At 36.8% G+C, this 26,465-nt stretch overlaps 2 protein-coding genes across 2 annotated transcripts; both read left to right on the top strand.

Annotated features, from left to right (window-relative positions):
* The first annotated feature begins 20,561 nt into the window (after positions 1-20,561).
* LOC149815068 (polyadenylate-binding protein 7-like) lies at positions 20,562-22,565 on the top strand. The gene is made up of 5 exons (XM_089990473.1): positions 20,562-20,790; positions 20,885-21,003; positions 21,330-21,523; positions 21,986-22,248; positions 22,429-22,565. The coding sequence occupies exons 1-5, from the start codon at positions 20,562-20,564 to the stop codon at positions 22,563-22,565; spliced, it is 942 nt and encodes a 313-aa protein (XP_089846599.1).
* Positions 22,566-22,726: 161 nt separating this feature from the next.
* On the top strand, positions 22,727-24,995 carry LOC149815067 (polyadenylate-binding protein 7-like). The gene is made up of 4 exons (XM_089989972.1): positions 22,727-22,860; positions 22,994-23,292; positions 23,421-23,531; positions 24,690-24,995. The coding sequence occupies exons 1-4, from the start codon at positions 22,770-22,772 to the stop codon at positions 24,882-24,884; spliced, it is 696 nt and encodes a 231-aa protein (XP_089846098.1). The 5' UTR covers positions 22,727-22,769; the 3' UTR covers positions 24,885-24,995.
* Positions 24,996-26,465: the final 1,470 nt, after the last annotated feature.

The following is a 26,465-nucleotide window of genomic DNA, read 5'->3' as shown; positions in this document are numbered from 1 at the left end:
TGTTGAAGAATCTACTCTCAAGAAGGAAGGAAAAGAAGACAAAAGTGAAGGTGACCTTAAAGACACACTTGGCCAAATATCCATGGTACTTCAACAAATTCTTAAAGCAATCTAAGCAACCTCATCTACATCGGGTGCCACCATTGCCTCCTCATCTTCACCTGTTATGTATTCGTCTAGATTTGAGAGCATATTATTATATAACCTCTCATGAGAATGCCTTATTTGATATAAACTTGTCTTGTGTTTCTACCGCCAATGAAACCATTTTGAAAATTGAAAGTATAAAAACTTTGGATTCTAAAAATGTTCAAAAAATTTTTGTTCCAAAAGTTAGAGTCGTTCACAAACTAAATTTAAACATTTTTTCAATATCTCAAATTGCCAACCATGGATGTGAAATATCTTTTTCATCTAAAGGTTGCTTTGTGCAGGATCTCCGGTCAGAGAAGCAAATTGGGCAAGGCCATAGGAAGGAAGATTTTTACTTTATGGACTCACTGTCACTCCCTTTAAAATCTTTTTGTAATTATCTCCAAGATAAGAGAATTGAAACTTGGCATAAAAGACTTGGACATCCAAGTTATTCTAAAATGTATCTTTTTATTTTTTAAGAGAAATTCTACAATAAAAAAGCTATGATTTGCAAGGATTATATCTTTGGAAAAATGAAATTTATCTCATTTCCAAATAGAATGTTTGTTTCCACAAGACCTTTTGAATTGGTGCACTCGGATGTATGAGGCCCTTCTTCGATCATATCTAAAGGTGGTTACTCATATTACGTTACTTTTGTTGATTACTTTACTAGATATGTGTAAGTTTACTTTCTTAATTTTAAATCAGAAGACTTTTCTTTCTTTTCAGAATTTCACATGAAAGTTAGAAACTATTTTCAAAGCAATATATCTACTCTTAGATCAAATTCAGATGGAGAATACACATCAAATGAATTTCAAAACTATTTAAAGCAAAATGAGATTTGCCATAAAAAATTGTGCCCTAAAACCCCGCAACAAAATAGACTAGAGAAAAGAAAACATACGCATATAATAAAAACTGCTAGAACTCTATTTATTTCAAAAAATATTCCCAAGATTTTTAGGCCAAAACCGTTTTAACTTTCACTTATTTGATAAATAGAATGTCATCATCCATCTTGAAAAATGTTTCTCCTTATGAAAAGCTTCTCAAAATGACACCCGATTTCAATCGTCTACTAGTTTTGTGTTGTAAATGTTTTGTGCTATTACACAAAAAGAGATAAGTTATCTCCAAAAGCAATTGAATGTGTGTTCATTGGATATGATGAAAACCAAAAAAGAATATAGATGCTTTGATTCCAAAAATAATAAATTTTATGTTTTTAAAGAGACATTCTTAGAGGATGAAAATGGTTTTGAAGATAATGATAAGAAAGAGAAAATAGACTATATGTTTTTATATTATCTTTCTCCAAGAGAAGATTTACATACTCGTTATAATTCTTTGAATCATCATGAAATTATAGATGATAACAACCATCAATACCCTAATATTGAGACATCACCGAGTAGTGATGACACCATTAATAGTTCTCCTAAGAATATTCAAGTTTACACCCAGCATGAGCAAAATAATCCTTCTAGTGCCTTAGAAAATTTTTCTCAATATAGTGAGCCTATAGAACAAACTTTACTTAAAAGATCTAGCAGAGTGTTCATTCCACCAAATAGGTTTGTCTCTTAGAAGACATTATCCCCTAATTATAGGACTTGCCTAATAGCATTACATTCACACCATAAGCCTTCACATTATCATGAAGCTAACAATGTTCCTCGTTGGATTGAAGCTATGAACATAAAACTAGTTGCCCTTACGAAAGCAAAAACTTGAAAAATAGTTACATTACCTTTAAACAAGAAAATCATTAGATGTAGATGGGTTTAAGGTTAAAATCAAAAGTGATGGAGCTCTAGAAAGATATAAAGCTAGGTTAGTAGCTAAAGGATACTTTCAAGAGTATGAAATTAACTATGAAAAAACCTTTACACCCATAGCTTGAATGGCTAGTGTTAGGACTCTAATTGTTGTTGACTCAACTAAAAAATAACATATATATCAATTAGATGTTAAAAATATTTTTCTTAATGAAGAACTAAATGAAGAAATTTATATGGATCCTCTGTCGAGATTTGATATTGAAAAAAAAATAAACTTTTAAAGGCTTTGTATGATCTTAAACAGGCTTCTAAGGCCTGGTATGATAGATTCAATATTATTATGATTAATTTGAGTTTTCATTCCTACTATACTGGCATTGCTTTTTTTTGTCAAGAGTACAGGTATCAACATTGTTATCCTTCTACTTTACGTAGATGATATGATAATAACAGAAAATGACAAACATGTAGTTAGTCATGTTAAAAATATTTCAAAAGAAAATTTGGATATGTCTAACTTAAGATTCTTAAGAAAGTTTTTAGGAATTGAAGTTGCATATTCCCCTAGAGGGTACATCCTTTTTCAAATAAATCTTGTTGCAGATATATGTGCTAAATCTAAAATTTTAGATGATAAGAAAGTAAAAACTCCTAAATTGGTGAATGTTAAATTAAGAGTTGAAGATGAGACTCTTCTTGAAGATCCCACACCTTACAGAGAGCTAATTGGGTTTATCACTTATTTGTCTCTCACTAAACCAAATATAACATATGCAGTTCACTCTGCCAATCACTTTCAACATGCTCCAACAACTGTGCACATGAGTGTTATACTAAGAATTGTTGAATATATCAAGAATACCATAACTAAAGGGTTCTTTCTATCCTTATCCTCATCCTCGTCTTTAGATTTACTTGCTTATATTCATACTGATTGAGGAGGAAATTCCATTAATAGAATCTCAACTACTGGTTTTTATGTTTTTTTAAGAGATTCATTGATGGCCTGAAGATGCAAGAAGCAAATAAATGTCTCATTGTCCTCTACTGAAGCCGAATTCAGAGCTATGGCAATGACAACTATGCAACTTGTATGGTTAAAAAATCTTCTCAGAGATATGGGTGTCGACATCTTCAAACCTTCAAAGATGTGTTGTGATAATAAAAATGCAATTTACATTGCCAGTAGCTACACCTTTCATGAGCACACCAAGTACATCGAGATAGACTGTCATTATGTTCATGATGAATTTCTAAAAGGAAATATTGAGTTGCCTTTTGTCACTTTAGATTTCCTACTAAAGCTCTTGTTGCTCCATGTTCTTTGTTTTTACTCAACAAACTTTTGGTGTTTTCACCGTAAGTTTGAGGGGAGATGTTAAAATAATATATATAAATATATGTCTATAATTTTTTTTTGAGTCAGGGGTATTTTGATCTTTTCTCCTTGTAATAAACTCTATCCACTAGGGACAACCCTTTTTTATTTTTTTACTTTTTATTATTTGTTTTGTCTTTTAACCAAAGACTAGGGGCTTTTTGGTCATTGGACCAAAGAGTCATTGGAGCTGCCCAACAAGCATATTTATGACCGTTGGGAGCTCCAACAACTCTTTGGAGCTCCCAATGGCCTCCCGTTTATGTGTGCTATTGTGTATAAATAGGGGTTAAAGCCCACTTGTTTTTTCTATGCTTGCGTTAAGCATTTGATCAATAAAAGCTGATATTTTTTATATTCTTGTGTATCTCTTTTTTGCCTTATTGACTTTTGTATTGTCTCATAGTGGACTTGTGCATGTGCACTTGTATGATTGTGATCTTGTAAGCCCTTAATGGCTATTGTTTCGTGCTTTCGCATATTTCATTACAATAATAACATAATGTTGTATGACAACAAAAAAAATAAATTTACTGAAATGATGCAGGAAACACTCACAAATTTTCCATTTTCATCAATTGAATCTCCTAAGCATGATACACATCGGGATATTTCCCTCACTTCCTCAGCAACCATGCCTTTCCAATATTTACTTTTCTTTTCCAATTCCACAGTATAACATGAATTTGTAATTGGCTTCTTGTGATGGCCATCATTTGGCAAAAGCAATTTTGTCATCTCAGCAGTAGTAGTAAGTATTTGCAGTTTACGCCAATGACAGTTCAAGTAATCATTTGTCTTTAGCACTTTTCCTTTTCATATGATGAGATTAGAAAGTCTAAGGCAGATAATTCAACTGATGGCCGCCCATTTTGTTCATTATAATCACCAAACAAGATGTCACAGTAAATATCTTTACTATAGAGCACAAGAGGAGAAAGTGCCCCCGCATAGTCCCTGTACATACCATTAGCAATCATTTCACCACTTTTACTCAATAAATCCTCAATTTTTATCAAATTTATTTCATACAGATATCCAACAACCCTACAGTGAGACAGTGGGACAATGCGAGAGGGATTAACCACATCTGTTACATTGATAAAGAAGGATAATGCAATGTTAAACTCTTCATATGCTCTATCCTTGTTATCAGAGCAAGCTATCAGCATGCCACTTAACCAGTGAAAACAAACCCAAAAGGAACATCTAAAAGGTAAGAAAGAATGACTTGTGTCAAGTAGCTAACACAGGGAGTCATCTACTTGCAAGAACTTTGGTCTTCCGAACTATTCTCTAGAAGTGCTTTGATCCTGCTCTGCGCAGTTTGAGATTGTGGTACATTGCTTGGAACCATTGGTATCTAAATCACAACTAAACCCCAGATCATGGTCAAATGAACATGAACTCAAGGGATCTCTTGATATCTAAAGTAACAACTTCAATTACTTTACAAAGATGATATGAAGCCTCAGAGAAGAATTCTAAACACTGGGATTCAACTGTAGAATGTGTAACGACCCCAACTCATACCCTATGAAAATATATAAAAAAAAATATTTTTTTTTAAAATCAATTGCAGAAACATTCTCAGAGACCTGGGGCCTTTACAGTTCCACTCACCATTGGATAACCCAACCAGCCACAAGGGATTTTATATTTATCATCTATACCAAACCAAACTTTTATTGAATAATTAATGATAGGTCTCGAGACAATTGCATAAAGAAATTCAGAGTGCATAAACAATTGAATGAAAAGGGAAAGTAAAAAAAAAGCTGAGTCACGTTGTCCCTTTGTGAAGTTGTCTAGCAAACGTATAGCACTCATAGCTCTCTCAGAAGCAAGTTGCTTCACTAATCCTTTGCGGCAGCAAAAAGCCACATAATTAGGGTGTCAAAAATCTTAGAAATTTTACGTACAAATCTTTCTAATGAAATAAATAAGCATAAAGAATACATATAAGAAGTCATGCAATATTTTAGAGGTATGCGATTATAACAAATTCGTAATTCGATTAAGCATTCATGCATTAGAGACAATTATTAAGCATTAGGAAACATTTAATAAATAACAAGGATCACAATTTAAGTAATACAATAATTTAACATGCATTAGAGAACAACATTAAGCATTCACTAACATTTAACAGTTAAGGGAACAAGTAAACATACATGATCTAATGCATAGCAGAATTATACATGACTTCAGTGCAATGCATGAGTAAATTATTACCTCTTATTAATTTTTTTTTCATATGCATGTCCCTATTAAATATTCATAATTTAAGTTTCTCTTTTTAATTACTGTTGCCCGCAGATATACCAAACGGGTAAAATCTCTGAGGTCAAGTTAGGTTCTAAGGGTAGCTTAGCACACAAATTGTATTTTATTACTGAGTTCTAAACTTAGCCCTCGACTGAAACAACCTTTGGAACATTAGACCACTCATCTAATGTTGGGGACATCAGGGACCACCCATCCACAAATGCCACTTTTCTTAGTATACCAAAACAACAGTTGTGTTTACACGTCACCCCCAGGTAAACTGGCAGACTCTTCCTGAAACTGTAGCCAAGAGAAGGAACCTCAATATCGGGTTCAGGGATAAATCAATAATGCACACGGAGTTTTTGTATTTTCGTGGTCCCCCAAAATCGAATCTCTAAGAGTCTCGTACTCTCGACGAGATATCTTAGAAAGTACATTACACTATTCTTTTATTTTTATTAATTTATTATTATCTAATTTCTTTAATTTACAATTCAGCATGCAAAAAAAGGCAACAACTCGCATCTACCCTGCAAGAGCCATTACGAGACTCCCGCCCGTGGAAACACATAGAACAATGCAATAAAAAAAAATATGATTTTTATGATGCATTTAACAATAAATAAAGGAGCATCTAGTGCTCAAGGCTCTCCAGGCCTATGATGATCCACTTGTATCATCGATGCACTATAAGGAAAAACCAAAGCAATATACCATTTATAACACAAATTACATGCCTTCCAAATGCACATTTATATACTCAACTCTTTAGCTATTCACATGGCACAAAAATATTCATAAGCATGTTTTATTTCATTTCATATGCTAGTGACAAATGCAAGCTTTCATTTAATGCTCATTCTTTAAATTAAATCAACTGCACACTTACCTTTATTACACATACTCATGTCAATTGCACACTTGCATTACATACACATATTCACATTAAGGTGTAACTCCCTTAAGTGTTCATATACTTGCCAATGCATGCTTCCGTTTGAATATGCATAATTTCATCAAGTGTATATGTGACTGTCAATGAGATGTTTTCATTGAATATGAATTTACTTGTAGATGCATGTTTTCATTAGGTTTGCATATGACTGTCAATGCATATTTTCATTGTGTGTGCTCTTACCTGTCAATGCATGTTTCCATTAAGTTTACATATGACTGTCAAGGCATGTTTTCACTAAATTTGCACTCAACACAATACATAGACATAGCCCATGAAAGGTTATGCTCATCATGTAGATAAAAATCAAAGTGTATGCTTTCATAGTAAGATCAACGAAAAAGATTTGTTTGCATGTGTGATTTAATTTTCCCCAGATTGAAAACACACACACACACCGTGTTGGATTCATTTATATATATATATATATATATATATATATATATATATATATATATATATATATATAAATTTTTTTATTTTTATAAGGAGTCTCCACCCGATCGACCCAGTCGGCTGGGCTCCAGATCAGGCGGCTGGGCTCCAGATCAGGCCCAGCCGACCTTAGTCGACTGGGTCTGAGTTGGACAGACCCTACCCAGGCCTGTCAGCGGACTATTGGGCCTGGCCCAGTTCTGCCCCAAGGCTGGACTGGGCCTGGCAGGTCCCTGCCACCCCTGGGCTAGCCGAGTCAGGCTCGGGCGAGACTGTCGGCTGAGCCTGACAACATGCACATGCCCAGCCCGGGTCTGTGTGTGCTGTCAGGGCCTTGCTGACAGCCCCAACAACAAAAAGACTCTTATTATTTTTTTTTTGCAAGGCCCACAAGGCTGCCAAGCCGAGCCACGCGGCTGGGCCCTAAGGGCTTAACAGGTCAGGTCAGCTGAATGGATTCAGATGGGCCTATGGTCTGTCAAAGTATGGCCAAACCAGGCCACACCCGCAGCCCAAGACTCTAGCATATTGCCCAGCCGAGCTCACTCGGCTAGGCCCTGCTGCACAGTTCAAACATGCCACACACACACATATATATATATATATATATATATATATATATATATATATATATATATATATATATATATATATATCAGCATAGGGTCCATAAGAAAAAAATTATTTTTCATAAGTAAATAAATGCATGCTATTAAACTTGTAGTATGCATGCACATTCAAAGTTAAGGACCCTTGTATGCACTTGGGTGCATAAGTGGCTTTAAGAGTATGCATTAGACAATTAACCACCAAAGTACATGCACATGACAGTCCCTTATATGTATCAGTCATGGGAACCAACATCTATCAAAAGAAATATTAAAGAAAAACAGTTACACCATTAGTAAAAATTCTGTTTCAATATGCACAGAAATTTATCCTTACGAAAATATGAAAAGTATCAAAAACACATTTCAAGAAGAGAAACCATGGACCCTCATCCATGTGTTCTAGAGTGAGCATATAGATTCACTCTCTAATCGTGGATTTACACCACATATTGCATGGAAAATTGAATCGGCACTCGATTTCTCACTCAATCCAAAAGAGAGAATCCGTACCTTCGTAAAATCTGGAGAAAAATGAAAGATGATGGTGGAAAAGAGGAGTGTTGGAGAAGAAGGCTCCCCCGCTTCTTCTTCTTCCTCTCTTTTCCCCTCTCTCTCTCTCTCCTTTCTTTCTTTCTCTCTTCTCTCTTTCCTTTCCCCTTTCCTTTTTTTTTTCTTTTATAAAGTAAGGGAGAGGGGGTGACGTTCTCCCTTCTCCAGCCCTTTCTAAAAGAGCTAGAGAGCGAGGGTTTCCAATTTTTTTGGAACTCTCTCTCTTGTTACCAAAAAATTTTGAACTCTTTTGTTGACTTTTTATTTTTTTTTAACTTTCCAATTCATTTAAAACTCTCTCTTAAGTAAGAATAAGGATTCTTTTAAGGAGTCCTACTCAGCCCTGAAATCAAATTCAAAATTAACATTAATTAATCAATTATTAAATATTAATTAATTAAAAAATATTTAAAACTTTCAAAAATAGCCAAATTAACCCAGAAGGCTCCCTAACCCTATTAAACCCCAAATTAAAGTTTTATATTCAATTTAAAGCTGGAAAATCGTGGGGCTTGGATTTGGATCCAGATCTGGATTCAAAAAATCCAAACTCATACCCAAAATGAAAATGGATCAAGATTTGGATTAAATCTAGATTTAAGTAGGTCTTAAATAAGATCCAAATCTATAATAATTCAGATCATATGCATTGGATCCAACCCGATCCAACTCCGGATCCATTTTGATAAACTGCTCAATTTTTAGAAAAACATAATTTTTGGACCAACCGTAGCTCGAATCAAAGAAAATAAAATGTTGTTGCACTCAGAATTCTGAGGCGCATCCAACGACATATTACATGAATATCAAATTTTGAATTTCACTAAAAAATAACTTGAATTTTACTCGAATTTAAAGGTAAAAAATAAAACTCTTTATCTCGCTTCGATTGGCTTGTTACGACCTTGTTGATGGAACCTGGGCTAAGCCCGGACTCAAAGACATCAGTCTAAAAATCGAGCCTCAAACAATTTTTCTTTCAGACTTAGCCAAATTTTTGAAAATCTCATGAAATGACTAAGTACGAAAATACATGATATTACAGAATGAGATCCAATATCATAATATAGTTCAGCCAAGAAAAGACTGCAATAAGGAGTTTGATCCTGAGTCCAGCTTCTAGTTAACTTTTCCAGCTTCGATAATCTTATGACATTTTCATGATAAGGCAGGCTTTTGCTTGCAAGCCTTTCTGGGCGGAGGTGCCCCACATGACAAGCACCATAATTATTTGATACCTCCATTACAAACCTATTGATATCACTGTCTTCCATACCTGATGTAGGAAAATCAGAATTTATAATAGAATAGCTTCCAGCAGAGATCTTTTCTGCAACCCTTCCATCAACAATAAATGGTTTTAGCAATTGAACTAGAGCTTCTGCTTGATCCTTGGTACCCATGTATTCTGACTCCTTATCTGGTTTGTGATGTCTGAGTCTTTCTAGGCGAGTACTTTGTCTTTCATGTCGATGCTCTTCATCAACAACTTCCTTGTCCTTTACACCACTTACCTTGTCAGACCCATTATCACTGAGAGAATGACTATCAAAAGCTGACTCTTACCGATGCTTTCCCAGAACCTGCTTCAGCGTCAAGAACTGGTTCTGAACTAGAAGGTAGGACCCTTAGTTTTGCACCTGAATACTTCTCGCAGAACACTCCTCTTCTAACATTATAGGTCAGGCATCTGCACTTTTACTGAAAAACCTATCATGACAATTGAACTTCTCATTAACTTGATCATCTTTATTACATGTACCACCTATATCAGAACTCCCTTCAACACCTGGAGATAAAATTCTAACGATTGCTTCTATAAGGCTGATCCAAAATGCTTCAGACAAATTTAAAGTTACTGTTATGCTCTTTTTGTGTGCAAACATCATCATCACCAGACAACTCCTCTCGCAAAATGGTAGAACCAGGGTGAACAAAATACCTTGACCTGTGAGCCTCACTCATCAACTCCTCTTGCAATGCCTTTGGAACCCACCATCTGTCTCTAAATATGATGGTCCCATTCTTGTCACGGCGAAACTGCACATCAGGCTTCTGGCACTCATGCACAACCTTTGAACTCCAAATCGACTGATTGGAGCTCCTCGATGCAGTCTATAATCTTGAGTTGCACCTGCATCCTAGCATAAAGGATGCATCCAGAATCATCTGCAAATGGCTGTCATTTGACAAACTCTTCAATCAAATTCCAACTACAACCGATCAAACTGACTGCCATGACTAAAGTCTTCCTACTGAGCGCATCTGCCATTACATTTCCTTAACAGGGTGGCAGGCGATGGAGAACTCATAGTCTTTGAGGAACTCCAACTACCTGTGTTGCCTCAAATTTAGATCACGCTACATGAAAATGTACTTGAGGCTCTTATGATCAGAAAAGACCTCAAATTGTTTTACATAAAGATAGTGATGCCAATTCTCCAGCATGAAGACACTTGTTGCTAACTCCAAGTCATGCATGGGGTAGTTCTTCTCATGCACCTTCAACTGTTGAGAAGCGTACGCGATAACCTTTCTATGCTGCATCAAGACACACCTAGTCTGATTCTCGAAGCATCGTTGTATACTACGAACCTGCCCATCCCAGAATGCAAAGACAACACTGAGGCTGAGGTTAACCTCCTCTCCAGCTCATGGAAGCTTTCCTCGCATCGAGGTTACCAAATGAACTTCACCCCCTTCTGCAAAAGTTGAGTCATCAGAGTAGTTATACATGAGAAGTTCTGGATGAATCGATGGTAGTAATCCACCAATCCCAAGAAACTCCTGATATTTGTAACTGTCTTCGTCTGCTCTCAAGACAACACTACCTCCACCTTAGCTGGATTAACCTCTACGTCCTTCTTTGATATCATTTGACCGAGAAACATCATTATGTTAAGTCAAAACTCACACTTCAAGAACTTAGGTACAACTTATGTTCTCTTAGTATCTGCAACACGATCTGCAGATGCCCTCGATGCTCCTCCACGCTCACGGAATAGATCAAAATGTCATCAATAAACACAACGACAAACAAATCCAGCCACAAACTAAAGACCCGATTCATCATATCCATAAATACTACAGGGGTATTGGTGAGTCCAAAATACATCACTAGGAACTCGTAGTGCTCGTATCTAGACCTGAACACAGTCTTCAAAATATCCTCTGCTTTGATCTGCAACTAATGGTACCCAAAATGAAGATCAATTTTGGAGAACACCTTTGCCTTCCGTAATTGGTCAAACAAGTCATCAATCCTAGGCAAAGGGTACTTGTTCTTCACTATCACCTAGTTCAACATGTGATAGTCTATTTAGAGTCGCATAGAGACATCCTTCTTCTTAACAAAGAGAATAGGTGCACCCCAAGAGGATGCACTCGGCCTGATGAAGCCCTTGTCAAGAAGTTCATGCAGCTGCTTCTTCAGCTCAACTAGTTCTGCAGGTGTCATGCGATAAGGCGCTCACAAAACTGGTGTCATGCCAGGCACTAGCTCGATCGTAAACTCGATCTTCCTGTGAGGTGGCAAGTCCTTGGGAAAGACATCCAAAAACTCATGAACCACGTCCAAGTACTCCAAAGGTGTCGCCTGACTATCCATCATGGACACACTGGCCAAGAACACCATACAACCCTGCTTGTGATATTTGGAGATCTTCAACGCTGAGATGATCCTCACCTCAGTCACTAGCCTAGTCACCTAGAACACCAGTGCAAACAAGTCAGGGTACTCCAATAAAACCTTCTTTCCTCGACACTGAAGGGTAGCATTGTGTCTGGACAATCAGTCCATACTGAGAATAACGTCATAAAAAGTCATATCCAATATGATCATGTCGGCAAACAACTCATGCCCCTCGATGACCACTCAAACTATAGGAAGGTATTTCCCGCAACAATAAGACACACTCATCAGAGACATCACATTAGGAGCCTTCTCTAGGCTAGATGGAACAAGGTCAAGCAAACTTATAAAAGAAGATGAAATAAAAGAATTGGTAGCACTCGAATCGAATATCACACAAGCATAGTGGTCAGCGACTACGAAAATACCTTCGATCAGGTTTGCCTGATCACCCTGTGCGACAACAATGGCATCATACACTCTTCCATTCGTCCTTTGTTGTGCCTGCTGTTGAGGCCTCTACTGCTGCTGTTGTGACTGTTGTTGTTGTTGTTGTCCTCTCTAAGCCACCAGCTTGTTCAGACAGTAAGTGACAATGTGTTCGAACTGCTGACATGGTAGCCAACCCCCTTGAAGAGTGGACAAGAGCCCTGAGGGTGACTCTTGTTGCACCTCCAACACACAAACTGAGTCTTCCCCTATTGTTGCCTCTGCTGGGCTCGACTCTACTGGTGCCCCTCTTGGGCCCCCTGCTGGTGCCCCTATTGGGTCCTCCACCTCTTTGTCATGCCCAACTATGCCTTTTTGTCCGCAAGTGGGTTCTTCCTCGCTCTACCACTGATATTGTCCATGTTGTCGCCCCTCTTCTACGATCCACCCTTGAACTGCTCCCACTCCTCATTCAAGATGGATACATACTCGATCACATCATTGAACATCGTAGGATGACTCATCATCACACGTACTCGAAGACTGTCCTTCAATCCACTCACGTACTTCGCCGCCCTTACCTTATCATCAGCAAAAAGGTTTGAGCAGTAGTGCTCCAAACTCCAAAATTTAGTGTAGTCCACCAAACTCATGTTTTCTTGCACCAACTCGAGAAGCTGCTACTGCATACATTCCTGAGCATAAGCAGAGAAGTATGCATCCATGAACTCCTCCCTAAATGTCTCATAGAGGATGTCCTCCACTCTAGCATACTTCACTCATCATAGGGTGTCCCATCACTTCTTAGCATCGCCCTTCAGCCGGTACATGCCAAAGTCCATCTACCGGTCCTCGGGCACAAGCAAGATGCAGAATACTCTCTCAATCTCCTTGGCCCAGCTCTCAGTTGCCTCTGAGTCCATCTTCCCGGAGAAGGTTGGCGGATCCAACCTCAGGAATTTCTCGAACGTGACAACACTGGGGTTTGGAGTAATCTCAGTGGAATAGGTACACGTCATCTACTGTGCCTAGACGTGTGTAGTCATCATCATTGTTAGGGTATTGAGGGCATTCAACATGAAATCTCTCTGCTCTTGTCAGTCAGCAGGAGCACCAAAAGTCGAAGGTTGGGAACAGATATATATCTAAAACATGAAAAATTATTAGAATTTTATACCCTAATGATGTCACTTTATTAGTATACCAATAACAACAGTTGTGTCTACGACACCACCCCCAGGCAAAGTAGCGAAAAACTTCCTAAAACCATGGTCGAGAGGTGAACCACCATATCGGGTTTAGGGGCACAATCGCACATAGAGTTTTAGTATCTTCACATTTTTTCCAAAATCGCCATCTAGGAAGAAAGACATTAATCACACCATTTATCGCTTTTATATTTTTGTCAAAAGTCAGATTCTTTACAAAAGAATCATCTTGCAAATCAATATGCAAAACATAACACGAAACTTTGCTCGTTACAAATATAATAGTGTAATTAATTTAGAAAGCCAATAATTTCAAAAGTGAATTTTGCAATGCATAACACTAATCTTGGAGCTACACGTGCTCCTGGCCCACATGGCCTGCAGTGGTTCACATCTGACCACCGATGCATCTTATGCAAAATTCTCAGTGAACATGTACATACACAACTATTGAAACATGTCAACAATGCACATTCATTCACATACAATAAGAATGTACATATAAAACAATTTACACATGCATATGAACACTTGCTTGCAACATGCATTTTGCTCTCATGATTCATCTCATGCATATCATCCAAACATGCACATGATCATGTTAATGCAATATTAAAATAACTTCAGAATTTACGCGTTCATGATATAAACATCTATGCCAACATCATACTCAATTTCATGAACATACATAACCAATAAACACTTGCCAATTCGAGCATGCTTAGGATATAGAACATAACTACCAAGCCCAAGCTATGCTGCCCCCATACACAGGACAACACTAGCATGCTATTGGCAGCATGTTTCTCTTGCATAAACATGCAACCAATGGTGTTGGACAGCAGACAATGTTGCACATAAATGTGCAACCTTGTTCTACCCTATAACAGACCACCAAAATCATAAATAGAACATCTCTCACAGCATTAGAATTGATTCGTATAGATAGTTTCTTAAACAATTTCTAATTTCAGCAGGACATAAGACAACATTAAAACAATTTAAACCAACCTAATGACATCAATTAAAATTCTGATATGAAAGTAATTATGACAACCTCAAAATAGCTTCACCATAACATGTTAAAAATGCTGAAAAAAATGTTATTCATCTTAACAAAAAATCGGGTTTTCTTTTCTTTTAACCGCCAAGGATTTTGGCATATGTACATAGACCTTAATGGAAAATCTTAAAACATAGCATACTGTGGCATGAGACAAGTTTGTATCCAAACAAAATAGATGTACATAGCAGATCTAGACTAGATCTGTGTGTACACGTGTTCAGTAGGTCCAGTCCAGCCAAAGAGTGAGTACACAACAAATTTGGACCAGATCTGCATGTACAACTGCTTGGCAAATATAAATCGTAAGGTGCATATGCATTTAAATTTGAAATGCTTCTTTAATGGAAACGATACAAGAGAAAATTAGAAACTTCATAAGCATTTAAATTTGAATATGTTTCTTTAATAGAAACAATACATGATAAAAAATATCAAAAATGCATCTGGATTTAAATCTAAACATGCTTATCAATCTCATAAACTAATTTTGCATATCCAATTCTAATAAATTAACATGCATATACCAATCAAATTAAACCAACATGCATTAGTCATCATCAGCATACACATGATATATATATATTGTCTAGCCAAAGGGGTAAATACATGACAAATCTATACCAGATCTGCATGTACAACTTTCTGGGCAGATTTAAATTTAATTTGCATATGCAAAAGCATAATAGATCTGGCCAAAAATAGCAAGCCTAAACTTGATGGATAGGCACCAGATCTGCCTGCTAGAATATTGGCAGATCTGGGTCAAATCTGCACACACACATACACACACACACACACACACACACACACATATATATATATATATATATATATATATATATATATATATATATATATGTTGCAGATCTGTACCAGATCTACATACATACATATATATGTATATGCTCCAGATCTGCCCACTCATATGTATAAACATTGATGAAAATAGTTTACAACACATGGTAAATTTCAGAAATAGTCATATTTCTGCATGTATATAACCACTTTTAATGACAGTTTGCACACGTAAATAAGGCTGGAAACTAACTTCATATTGCTGCCCACTATAACAAAAAATCAGCACCACTCTGTGATACAACCAATTGATTTTCAGTGTTATTAAAAACATAAAATAAATAAGTTTTGCAAGCATATTTATATCAACAGCTATATATATATATATATATATATATATATATATATATATATATATATATATATATATATATATATATATATAAAACAACATGAGCTTTTCAACAGATCTGGTTTTGGATCAGATCTGATCTAAAACCAGACTTTAATGGGTCAGCCGAATGTATAGTCAGTCCCCCCCCCCCCACACACACATATATATATATAAAGCAAGCTATTGTTATAAAATCAAAAGTTTGAACATGAATAAACAGTACACAAGTCATGCATACATCAAAAATCAAGATTTCCTAGACTCGTGCATCAATACATGTGATTGAACATGCTAAAAAAATAGATTTATTGTTTTCATGTAAAATCTCCACATAAGTCTGATTTAGACTATTTCTCCTCATTCGAATCAAGAAAGGAACCCGTACCTTCATTTAAAAACAAAAAAAGACCAAAAATAATGTCAGACGATTAAAAAGGAAGGAAGTCCTCTTCTTCTTTTTTTCTTCTTCTTCTTCCCTTTCTCTCTCCTCTCCCACGATTTTCTCTCTCTCCCTCTTTATTTATTTTTTTTATGTTTTCTAAATTTTGAGACACATCTAATGATCTATTACTTGAATTTCACCTCCGAATTTTGCTTGAATTTAACCTGATTTTTGCTCAAATTTAAAAATAAAAAATAAAAAGTTTTACCAAATCTTAATTGGCCCATTTAGGTCTTGTCAATGGGTCCTAGGCCAAGCCCAGACTCAGCTGACTCCACCTAAAATCAAGGATTTTAACGACTTTATGAAACACTTAACCAAATTTTATGAAGTCTCAGAATTTAATATTATAGAAAAACACATGATATTACATTTTCTCGTTTCTCTCTCTACTCTCTCACGACCTCTAGTCCTCCCCAAACCCTTCAGCATATCAGTCACACAAGGGTTGGACGTCTAACCCCTTTACTCAAGCCCGAGCTCCCCGAGCGTCCGAACCGTGTGTTTTGCTTTCTTCATGGGCCATGAGGCTTTTTAACATTACAAATCATGTGTCAGAGTTTCAAAACGTAAGAAACTCTATCCCAGCCTATTGCAAACCTCCAAGGTACTTCTATAACGCCTTTTTATCCTTAGATTAGCTTTTGTTGCCTTCCTATAACTCGAAACCTAAAACTGCATTATGTCAAGTGCCTCAAATATTGAATTTATTAAACCGATAACTCTTGATCACCAACAACCTTCCCCTAAGTTTAGGCCATATCCAGACCCTAATTACACCCCCCTTAAGTATCCCTAGAACTCATGTATCAGAGTCTTTTAGTTCTAGACCGAAACTACACCTAAAATGCTTATCGGGCTCAAACTGCTTGTACCCGATTTAGCCATTTTATTTTATTTTTCTTATATCTTCCAAATCGTTGAGATGAACTATAACATAGATCTTGGGGTTGCAGGTAGTGGCCGCAACAAAAGCTTTAGGTAACGATGATCTGAACTTATAGATGTATTCTTTAAGGTACAATTTGGATGTCACTAAACCAAGTTTTGCACCCAAAACTTGGGTTTGGCGTCTGTTTGGGCACCACCAAACCAGAATTTGGTTTGGACAAAATTGGGTTTTCAACCCAATTAGTTTAAAGAGCCCCCCACCCCCCTTTTCCACAAGTTTATCGAGAAGGGGGCCATTTTCCTCTCCCTTCTCACCTATTTTCTTATGGTCTGAAATTGGCCACAATTTATTTTGACGATCTTTTGATTTTACTAGGATTTGATGTTTCAATTTTTGGCTCCAAATGAGTGGGTGTAATAGGACATTGTGTTTTGATATTAGTTTGTAATCCATTTATTTATAGAGTAGGAAGTAAGGTCTATACGAGTTAAGATCTAGGAGTCATCCTAAGCATTCTCTCTCTCTATGTATATATTCTTTTGACTTGCTGACCCACCTTTCTCTCTCTATCTCTATTCTTGATCTTTTATGTGCCTCTCCACGACTCCCCATGACCCCATAGCAGCCACTGGCCACCTCACTCAAAGTTTTGAAGGGTTCTAACCATCAGCTTTCGTCTGGAGGCAGCCTTCAGCGCACCGCGCACATCGTTGCCACAAAGCGACAGGACCAGACCCTCTCTCTCTTGTTTTTGCTTAGCTCGATGACCTAGTCCAGCCATCTGTCGTTCGATTTTTTTTTTTTGCATGCTATTTTTAGGATTAGGGTTTTTGGTAATTTTTAATTAATATTTAATTAGTTTTTATTATAATTTTTAATTAGATTATAAATTGAAAATTATTGGTTGTTAGGACTAGGATTTAGGTTTTTGATTTGTTTTCTCTTAAATAGTTGCAATTCAATAACTAGGGTTTAGGGTCTTTTGTGTTTTTTTTTCCAATTAGCATTTAAGTTTTTAATGAAATGGATATTAATTAGTTATTTTTGTATTTTTTAATCAATATTAGACATGATTCACATGCTTGATTTTAGTTAAAAATGTAAGTGTTTTGTTACTTTTTTGTTTCAATTAGTTTATGTATAAAAACTATGAATGATGTTTGCTAGGATTGAGGTTTACGTTTGTTTTTTAAAATAGATGAATATTTGATTAGGTTTTAGAGTTTTTTGTATTTTTTAATAACATTTAGTTTTTTATTTTATTTTAAATAAGATGAATATTTAATTTAAGTATTTTGTGTTTTTAATTAACAGTAAGCATGGTTATACATACTTGATTAGCATAAATGCATAATTGATTATGTAAGAATCAGTGTTTCGATTTTGTATTTATTTAAATGACATACATTTTTTATCATGCTTTTAGAGTGTTATGTATTTTTCCTTTTTAATTAGCATTAAACATAAATAATGAGTACTTAGCTTTGGTTAGAACTTAAAATTTTAAGTTTTTTTTTTCAATTAGCATAAATGAGAATTAGATTTTGCTTTCAATTAGCATGTATATGTTTTTTAAATATCAATAATCATGATTCCATCTTTAATTTCTGTTATGGTTTGATGGTTTTTGTGTTTTTTTAGTTTGTTTTAGTATTCAATATATGTATATTTGTTTTAGTATTTGATATATATATAGATATATTGTCATAGAAAACATTTTTTCTTTTTATTGTGCATTTGTGCCCACCCTAGTTTAAGTATTCATGGTTCCCCCTGTCTGCTTATGCGGTAACAACTATCTAACCTTATGCTATTTGAGCATTTGTTTGAATGAAGTTCTCAAATGTAACCCTCATCTTTATGAGTCGCCAACATGGACAATTTCAAGTTTTTTTTTTTTTTTGAGGGAACAGAATTTCAAAAGTTGTTTCACCTCTCCTTACAATGAGGTGTGAGAAAAAAAAGTTTGAGGTAAAAAAAACAACAGGATATCATACACTGCCTACGAGATGCTGAAGAATCCTTCGAAAAGAGGTGGACCGTTAGATATATACCATGTGGCACAATTCTAACCATTCAAGTATATGCACTTGGATAGGGCCCTTGCCACAAGGCCGCGGAGATTGAGAGACTTTTCTGGTGGGCAAAGAGAGGGTACCCGAGACCAACGGGCGCTCCGCTTGTCTGGCAAGAGCAGTTAGTGCACGCCACCTTGTGTTGGAACGTTGCAAGTTCGATTCCCAATGGTATGGTTGTATAACTGGTAGGGGTATGCCCTAACCCCAGCTTTGTCTAAAAAAAAGAGGGGTACCTGAGGGGTTTTTATACCAATGTGACATCTCTAGGCCCTTTTTTGGGTTTACTAGAAAGTACATTAATACGAAAGAAATTTCCTGACCAAGTGGCGAGGGATGCAGCACTAAGTTACTGTGATGGAGCGAGTTGACGAAATGGTCCAACACCGAACCATTCAGATTTTCTCGTACTGCACGCACCACCAAAACGATTACACGTCAACGGTCATTACCCTTTTCGTCATTCGGTTCCAGCACCGTTATTTTCGGTTTCTACTTGACCACCGCGTCCAGTACTCAAACCTGTTACGAGTCACCAGAGCGAGTCGTACCTGAAGCAACGGCTTACGCCTAGACTTGGATCGGGTCTATTACTAAGACTGACATATGGTTGAAATGGTCCCTTCCAATTATCGGCACAGTGGACCTATGCCCATAAAGGCCAAAGTCTGGCCAAGAGGGCAGATGCAGACGGACCTTGTTCGGTCAAACCAAGGGGAGTCGCTCTCAGCCACGGCTAAGTTCTTGGTCTGGGTCCAAGACCATCGTGTCTGTTAATTGATTTAAGGGAACGGGTTCGTCTAACCTAGATACTGACTCAATCTGATGCGCATCCAAACCCGGGTCTCGGCCAAAATCCAGAGACGCTATTGAATCCTAGCATAGTTTTTTTTTTCTTGGATGAATTTCTGCACTCGGACTACTTTCGGATATGAATCAGAGTTGAATCCATGTTTTAAGTCGGATCTGCATTCATATTCGGATACAGTGCAACCCGTTTGTAGTTTTTGCATGTGAAAAGTGAAGACCTTGGTTTCCGTCTTTTTTTCTTTTAACTAGGATCCAATATTATACCATTTATGTCTCCGATACACATTCAGCTTTTACATCATCAAATAATCTTATTAGGATCCATATATACTGCACAAAATTCATATTTAGATTTAGATCAAACATGATCCAACCCGTATCGGATCCATTTGCACCCATACCTGACATGTCGTTCCCGAACAACCTTGACCAGTCCCAACTCCCTAGGGACATTGTGGTCATTAAACAGTCAAACCCATGTAGTTCGGTCATTCGTCCACGACCAAGGTTTTTAAGGGTATTTTAGTCATTTGCTCTCTAACGGATCTCAGCCACAAGCCCTTTCCCGCGTTAACCGTCGCTTCTTGGCGTTAGTGTTTCTATATTTCCTACATCCCTTCGCTCTAACGGCACTCTCTCCTCTCTCCCTTTTCTTCGTCTTCTCTATCTCTCTCTAGAGTTTCTATCTCTCTTGTGAGATGGCCATCATCACCACAGCCACCACCACTGTTTCGGCGCCACCACAGGCACCGCCATGCCCTCCGGCCTCGCTGTACGTCGGAGATCTCGATCCCGCGGTCTCGGAGAGCCAACTCTTTGAGAAGTTCTCAGTTGCCGCCCCGATAATCTCTGTTCGTGTCTGCCGGGATAATGCCACTGGAAGATCTCTCTGCTACGGCTATGTCAATTTCCATTCGCATTCTGATGGTGGAATTTTTCATCCCGTCTTCTTTTTTTCGTCTTTCTTGTGTTTGTATGTGAATTCTTGGAGATGGGTGTTGATTTTTTCGGGTTCTTGCAGCCACCAAGGCGATCCAAATGCTGAACAGCAGCCTGTTGAATGGGAAAGCTATAAGGATTGATTGGTCTCGCAGAGATCCACAAACAAGAAGGAATGGTTCCAGCAATCTGTTTGTAAAGGTATTGTTACTCTGATTTTGACATCTTTAGTCGTTTTCTGATTTGAATCTTTGCTATTTCTTCATGGAATATCTTATCTGTTTCTGTTTGTTGATTTTATTAATTTTTTGGTTTCTTTTGAGATCATTGTTAGTTCAGGTGGTGTTTTCCAATAATGAGATCAGAATTTGTGTTCCTTGAAGCTCTAGGCACGATTCTTTTGGCTAATCTATCTTTTGTTCTTGTTTTTTGATATGTTGGTATGGTACATTTGGTGCATTTTACGATCTTTGGTCGATCTTGGGCGAAATTATTTGTTTTATTGATGCAAGGCGTGTTTTGTGTAGAATCTTAATGTCTCCATTGATCATAATGGGCTCAATGAAATGTTTGCAAAATATGGAAATATCCTATCGAGCAAGGTTTCCATGGGGGAAAATGGGAAGAGCAAGGGATTTGGTTTTGTTCAGTTTGAAAGAGAAGAAGACGCTAACAATGCTATGGCTAATCTGAACGATACCACGGTTGGAGGAAAGACCTTGTAAGTGGCACATTTTATTTTGTTATTTTTTTTGCTTATTGATTTTATTCTGGTTCCGCTGCAATTTACAATGACACAACTATGGATCTGTTTCCAATTCTATTTTTTCACTTTTTTCTTTCCTTCTTTGATCTACAATCTGTGGGATGCATTAGGTGCTAATACATTCATTTTTGATATGATGTGATTTGATGGTCTTTTGATGTTTCAGAAATCTTGGGCACTCATAGATTTCTTGAAATTTTGAACTCTTATTACTATTCTTTATTTATCAACACCTTTGAAATTCATAAATCATGCAAGCTCATTTTGTTCTGTTCTTTTCATGGTAAGCTTGGTCTCTGTTCTTGCAGTTTCATTTTTTACCCTTCTACTTGCCTGACATTTAGAACTCTTTTTGTGATGTTCCTTTCGTGGTTGTGACTGATGTCACATTTGTACTTTCATTTAAATGATTTTCAGGTATGTAGGTAAATACGTCCATAAGAGTGAGAGGATTGTACCTAACAACGAAAATAAGTTCAGGAATCTCTATGTGAAGAATTTGGATCCAGAAGTGGTGACTGAGGATTTGCTCAGGGAAACATTTTCTGAGATTGGCAACATTTCTGCATGTGCGATCATGAAGGATGACCATGGAAAGTCAAGAGGGTTCGGGTTTGTTTGCTATGCTTCCACAGAGGATGCCAAAAAGGCTGTCGACGTCATGAACGGAAAACTGCTTGGTTGGTGTTTTTATCTGTTTGATCACTTTATTTCTCAGAACTGATTGATTGCAGTCAACATTGCTCTTCTTGCCTTTTTGAGTTCCATACTTCCATTCATGCTCTATGTGATCACAAAGTTGAGAATTATTCTCCACTTTAGTACTTTTCCCTGACATGAAAAACGTTTTCTTGGACTAGCTTCAAAGGCATTATATGTAGGAAGGGCCCAGAAAAAGGAAGAGCGTAAGAAGGTCCTCCAGAGGGAATTTGAGGAAAGGCGAAGGGAGAAGGTTTTAAAGTTTCAGGTGGTGCACTGTTTTGAGTATTTTGAATAAGGAAAAATTAGTTTTCATTATAATAGCCACATCACATCCTGGCTCTTCCCATTTGTAAGTTTATAACCACTCTAAGAGAAAAGAGCAAATTTTGTACTTTTTCAGGGTTCAAATGTATATGTGAAGAATATCAATGATTCTGTTGATGATGATCAGTTAAAAGATCACTTCAATAGCTGTGGAAATATCACTTCAGTGAAAGTGATGCGTGATGAGAAGGGGTTGAGCAAAGGCTTTGGTTTTGTTTGCTTCTCCTCTCCTGATGAAGCAAATAAGGCAGTGGCAACATTTCACTGTGAGCTTTGCTTGCTTTTTTTTGTAGCTTTAGTTTTCTTCTCACTTTTGGTTTTCTTTTCCTAATGCATGTAAGTAAAAAATGGAACCTTGTGGCATGTAGTTATTGGTTTTTGTCAAAACATTTTATGCAGCAACCATGTTCCACGGAAAGCCCCTGTATGTAACTATAGCACAGGTCAAGAAAGTCCGGCATGCCCAGCTGGTGGCTTTACATTCGCCACGCATGTCTGGATTGGCCACATCAACTCCTGCTGTCCAAGCTAGTTATTCTCCCATGTACCTTTCACATTCTCAAGGTGTTATGGTCCCTCACTTCACCAGCCTGCATCAGCAGGCATGCTTGTACCCATACATAAATCAGATATTAGGATGGAAGACAGATGGGTCATTCCCAACACACAGTTTCCAAGATTACCTGCCCCTTCCTATGGTAAGAGTATGGTCCTGATTTGGCTGTTTCTGGTTTTACTAGTGCAGATATTTGGTTGCTTCCCCTTTATGTTCATATTATACTTTGGGTTTCCGAACTAGTAATGTGTCTAGAATCTGAATGGACAGAGGAAGCAAGAGCAGTTGAAGGGGAAAGTTAACAGGTTCACCCTTCCACGTGTACCGCAGCAGGTCCCGTATGCAACACAGTGGCAACTTCCTGTTAATCAGCCTGTAAAGGTTACCCTCCTACTCTCATTGTAATATATAACCTTTTAGAGTTATTGTTCTTGTGACTATTGCATAGCACAGAAGTGAAATATAGCATCTGAGTAATCATTTCTATGGTCGATGAATAGATTATTCCTTGGATCCAGCCATGATATGGTGATAATAACTAAATGGGATTTAGTGGTCTTTAGACAGTCATTTTAACTTACATGATAGGCAATCATTAAAACTTGATTAAACATTTCTCAATGATGCCTTTATTAGCATCAAGCTCTGAAGGCGAGATGGATAATAATTTTACAAAATGCAATGAGTTGTCCAAATGACTTCTTTGTCAACTTTGTTTTGTCCTGCACCGAGTGCATATATTGATAGTAACACAAAAGGTATGTCTGGGATGATGAGGGGTGTCCTGGCTAGGGAGGTTAATGCACTATATTTTTTCTGAGTTTCATTGAATATCTGAGATGACTATGCCAATGCACTATGGGATGGTTGCCATTAATGGCAGGATGGGTAGCAGTAGTAACAGTAGATATAAATTAGCGGCATTGTAGAGTCAAAAGCAGCCTAAGCAGGTTGCAGCAGGAGTTCCTTGAAATTTATATTAAAGGAAGTTGAAGTAGATCTTATGAAAAATTATGCATATGGAAGGTTGTCTATGATAAGGAAGTGTCTACAAGTGTGTTGGTGTGTTGATATACACAACACCACCCCACTCTTCAGACTGGATGTGGCCTTTATCTTTTTTCCACTCTTAATTGCCAATCTGAGTAGTAGTATCTGGTAGATTTGAACCTGAGATGCTTCTGCTACACACTGTATATGTAGCTATCATATTATGGCCATCAGCAGCATTCAGGATTCTTTCGCATGTGTGTGGCAGGGGGGGGGGGGGTATTGTGCGTCAGTATGCCTGATTTTTCATTAATAAACATATATGCACTTAAATGAATGTTTTAGACGTTTACCATGGCCCATGACATTAGATGCAAATCCAGATCTAGTTATGAGCTCTGTCTTGTCGATCCCAGATGTAACCCTTTCACAGCCTTGTCATAGAGAATATTAGATTTGTTGATTATGATACCAATTCTATTAGAACCACACATTAGTTGCATATTGTTCTGCCCTTACTGACCATGTGATTCATGTCATATGCTGCAGTCTGTTAGACACATTCCTAACAGTCAAAAGAATCAAAACCATGAAAAAACTGATGGACAAGCTTTTTCAAAGGTATCCACGGTTAAGGGTGGATTAAGAAAAACTGGCCTTGTTCCCTTGATCCCTCCAAGATCTTCTAAGAGCTTGAGCATACTTAGTAGTCAGCTTAGAGCTGCCCCTGAGAAGCAGAAATAGATACTCGGAGAGCATCTCTTCAACCTTGTTCAGAGATTACAGGTGCACTAATCTTCTCCTTCCACATGCTATGGTGATGTTTTTATACTGATCATTGCCTGAACTCATTGGCATAGGCAGACCCTGCAAATCACCAAGCCAGGAATATTTTTATTACCCATAGTCACCGATATTGGTGATATTTTGAAAATTCATAATATTATTGGTATTTCCAGGGGAGCAAAAAAAATATCACCCAAACACATATTATAGCGATATTTTCATGAAATTTTTTATTTTTATTTTTATTTTTATATATTTTAAGCCTATGTTTTCCATGTTTGTTTCTTTTGTATTTGCAGAACTTTTCTACTTGTTTATTTATATTTTAGGAAGAAAAATTGACACAAAATCTATTGTTTCTTATTTTTTATATTTTTTTGAATTTTCAAACTTCTGAAATTTTCCAGAAAAAACTACTTTTTGAAAACTTCAGAGAAAAACCTTGCTGGAAAACTGCTGAGAATGATACTGGTGACTATGGTTTTACAATAACAGGTATGCTTCTAGAGATGGACAACACAAAAATACTGCTGTTACTTGAGTCACCCGATGTGCTGGCTGCAAAAGTAGATGAGGCAATGCAGATCTTGAAGCACTCAAAGGAAAATTTAGATTCTAAGGATGACACACTGGAAAGTCATCTGATCGTCGAAGTTGCTGCCAAATGATTGCTGCCTGCCAAACTTCAGCTACATTTTGTTTTTTCCAATTGTCTATTGACATTGTTCTTTGATCTGTAGCTTGTACTCTCTGAGATTTTTTTCAATGTACATATTCAGATGTACTAGAACTCTTCATTGTTGTAAGTGATCTTCGAGATTTTTTGGTGGAAGAAAGTGATAGTTGTAGTAAGGGGCAGAGCTAGGAATTTAAGCTAGGGTGGGCAATGCACAGTAAAAAGGAAAAATAATTTCTATGACAATAAATTATACTAGCAAGTGCAAAAAAAATTGAGAAACTACAGAGTGTCATATTCATAATTAAGAACCTTGGTTGAAACTAAACATTGTTTCAGTAATAAAGGAAATGATTTAAGAACTGCAGAGCACCACAATAACGTGCCTGTATACTCCAAATTTTAGTTTTATTTGATATAAACATCAAAGAAAGTACCTTCCATGAATAAAGTTGTGACTAAGCTCAAGTTTCAGTCTTGAAATGCATTCAGCAAGACGTGACAAAGGAACATGAACACCCTACAAATAAATGACCAATTAATTAGTTAATCTTTCAAAAAATCTACAAAGGACATTATAAATGTTTTATAAATAATTAGAAAAAGTACAAGCTACTCAAAACGAAGAGGAACATCAAATGTATTTAATAAATTTTATGTCTTTCACCAATTTATCTTTATCATAAGGTCAATACAACAACAACAACAACTACGCCTTCATCCCAAAACAATTGGGGTCTTTATCATAAGGTCAATAACTAATTAATATCCATCTCATTAAAAACCTAAATGCTAATTGGGAAAAGAAAAACACAAAAATTTCAAACCTAAATGCTAATTAAAACCTTAATTCTTACACCATC

This window comes from Nuphar pumila, chromosome 15 (assembly GCF_984573655.1).
Source record: "Nuphar pumila chromosome 15, dmNupPumi1.hap1.1, whole genome shotgun sequence".
NCBI lineage: Eukaryota > Viridiplantae > Streptophyta > Magnoliopsida > Nymphaeales > Nymphaeaceae > Nuphar > Nuphar pumila.
Note: the sequence above shows the minus strand (reverse complement) of the source record. Positions and strands in the feature narration are given on the sequence as shown.

Excerpts from the sequence above, each read along its gene's own strand:
- LOC149815068 (XM_089990473.1), top strand. The coding sequence starts at position 20,562 with ATGGCCATCATCACCACAGCCACCACCACTGTTTCGGCGCCACCACAG. Across the intron at positions 21,004-21,329 it reads CCAGCAATCTGTTTGTAAAG|AATCTTAATGTCTCCATTGA; the intron begins GTATTGTTACTC and ends TGTTTTGTGTAG. Across the intron at positions 22,249-22,428 it reads CATGAACGGAAAACTGCTTG|CTTCAAAGGCATTATATGTA; the intron begins GTTGGTGTTTTT and ends TTCTTGGACTAG.
- LOC149815067 (XM_089989972.1), top strand. The coding sequence starts at position 22,770 with ATGCGTGATGAGAAGGGGTTGAGCAAAGGCTTTGGTTTTGTTTGCTTC. Across the intron at positions 22,861-22,993 it reads GGCAGTGGCAACATTTCACT|CAACCATGTTCCACGGAAAG; the intron begins GTGAGCTTTGCT and ends CATTTTATGCAG. Across the intron at positions 23,293-23,420 it reads ATTACCTGCCCCTTCCTATG|AGGAAGCAAGAGCAGTTGAA; the intron begins GTAAGAGTATGG and ends CTGAATGGACAG.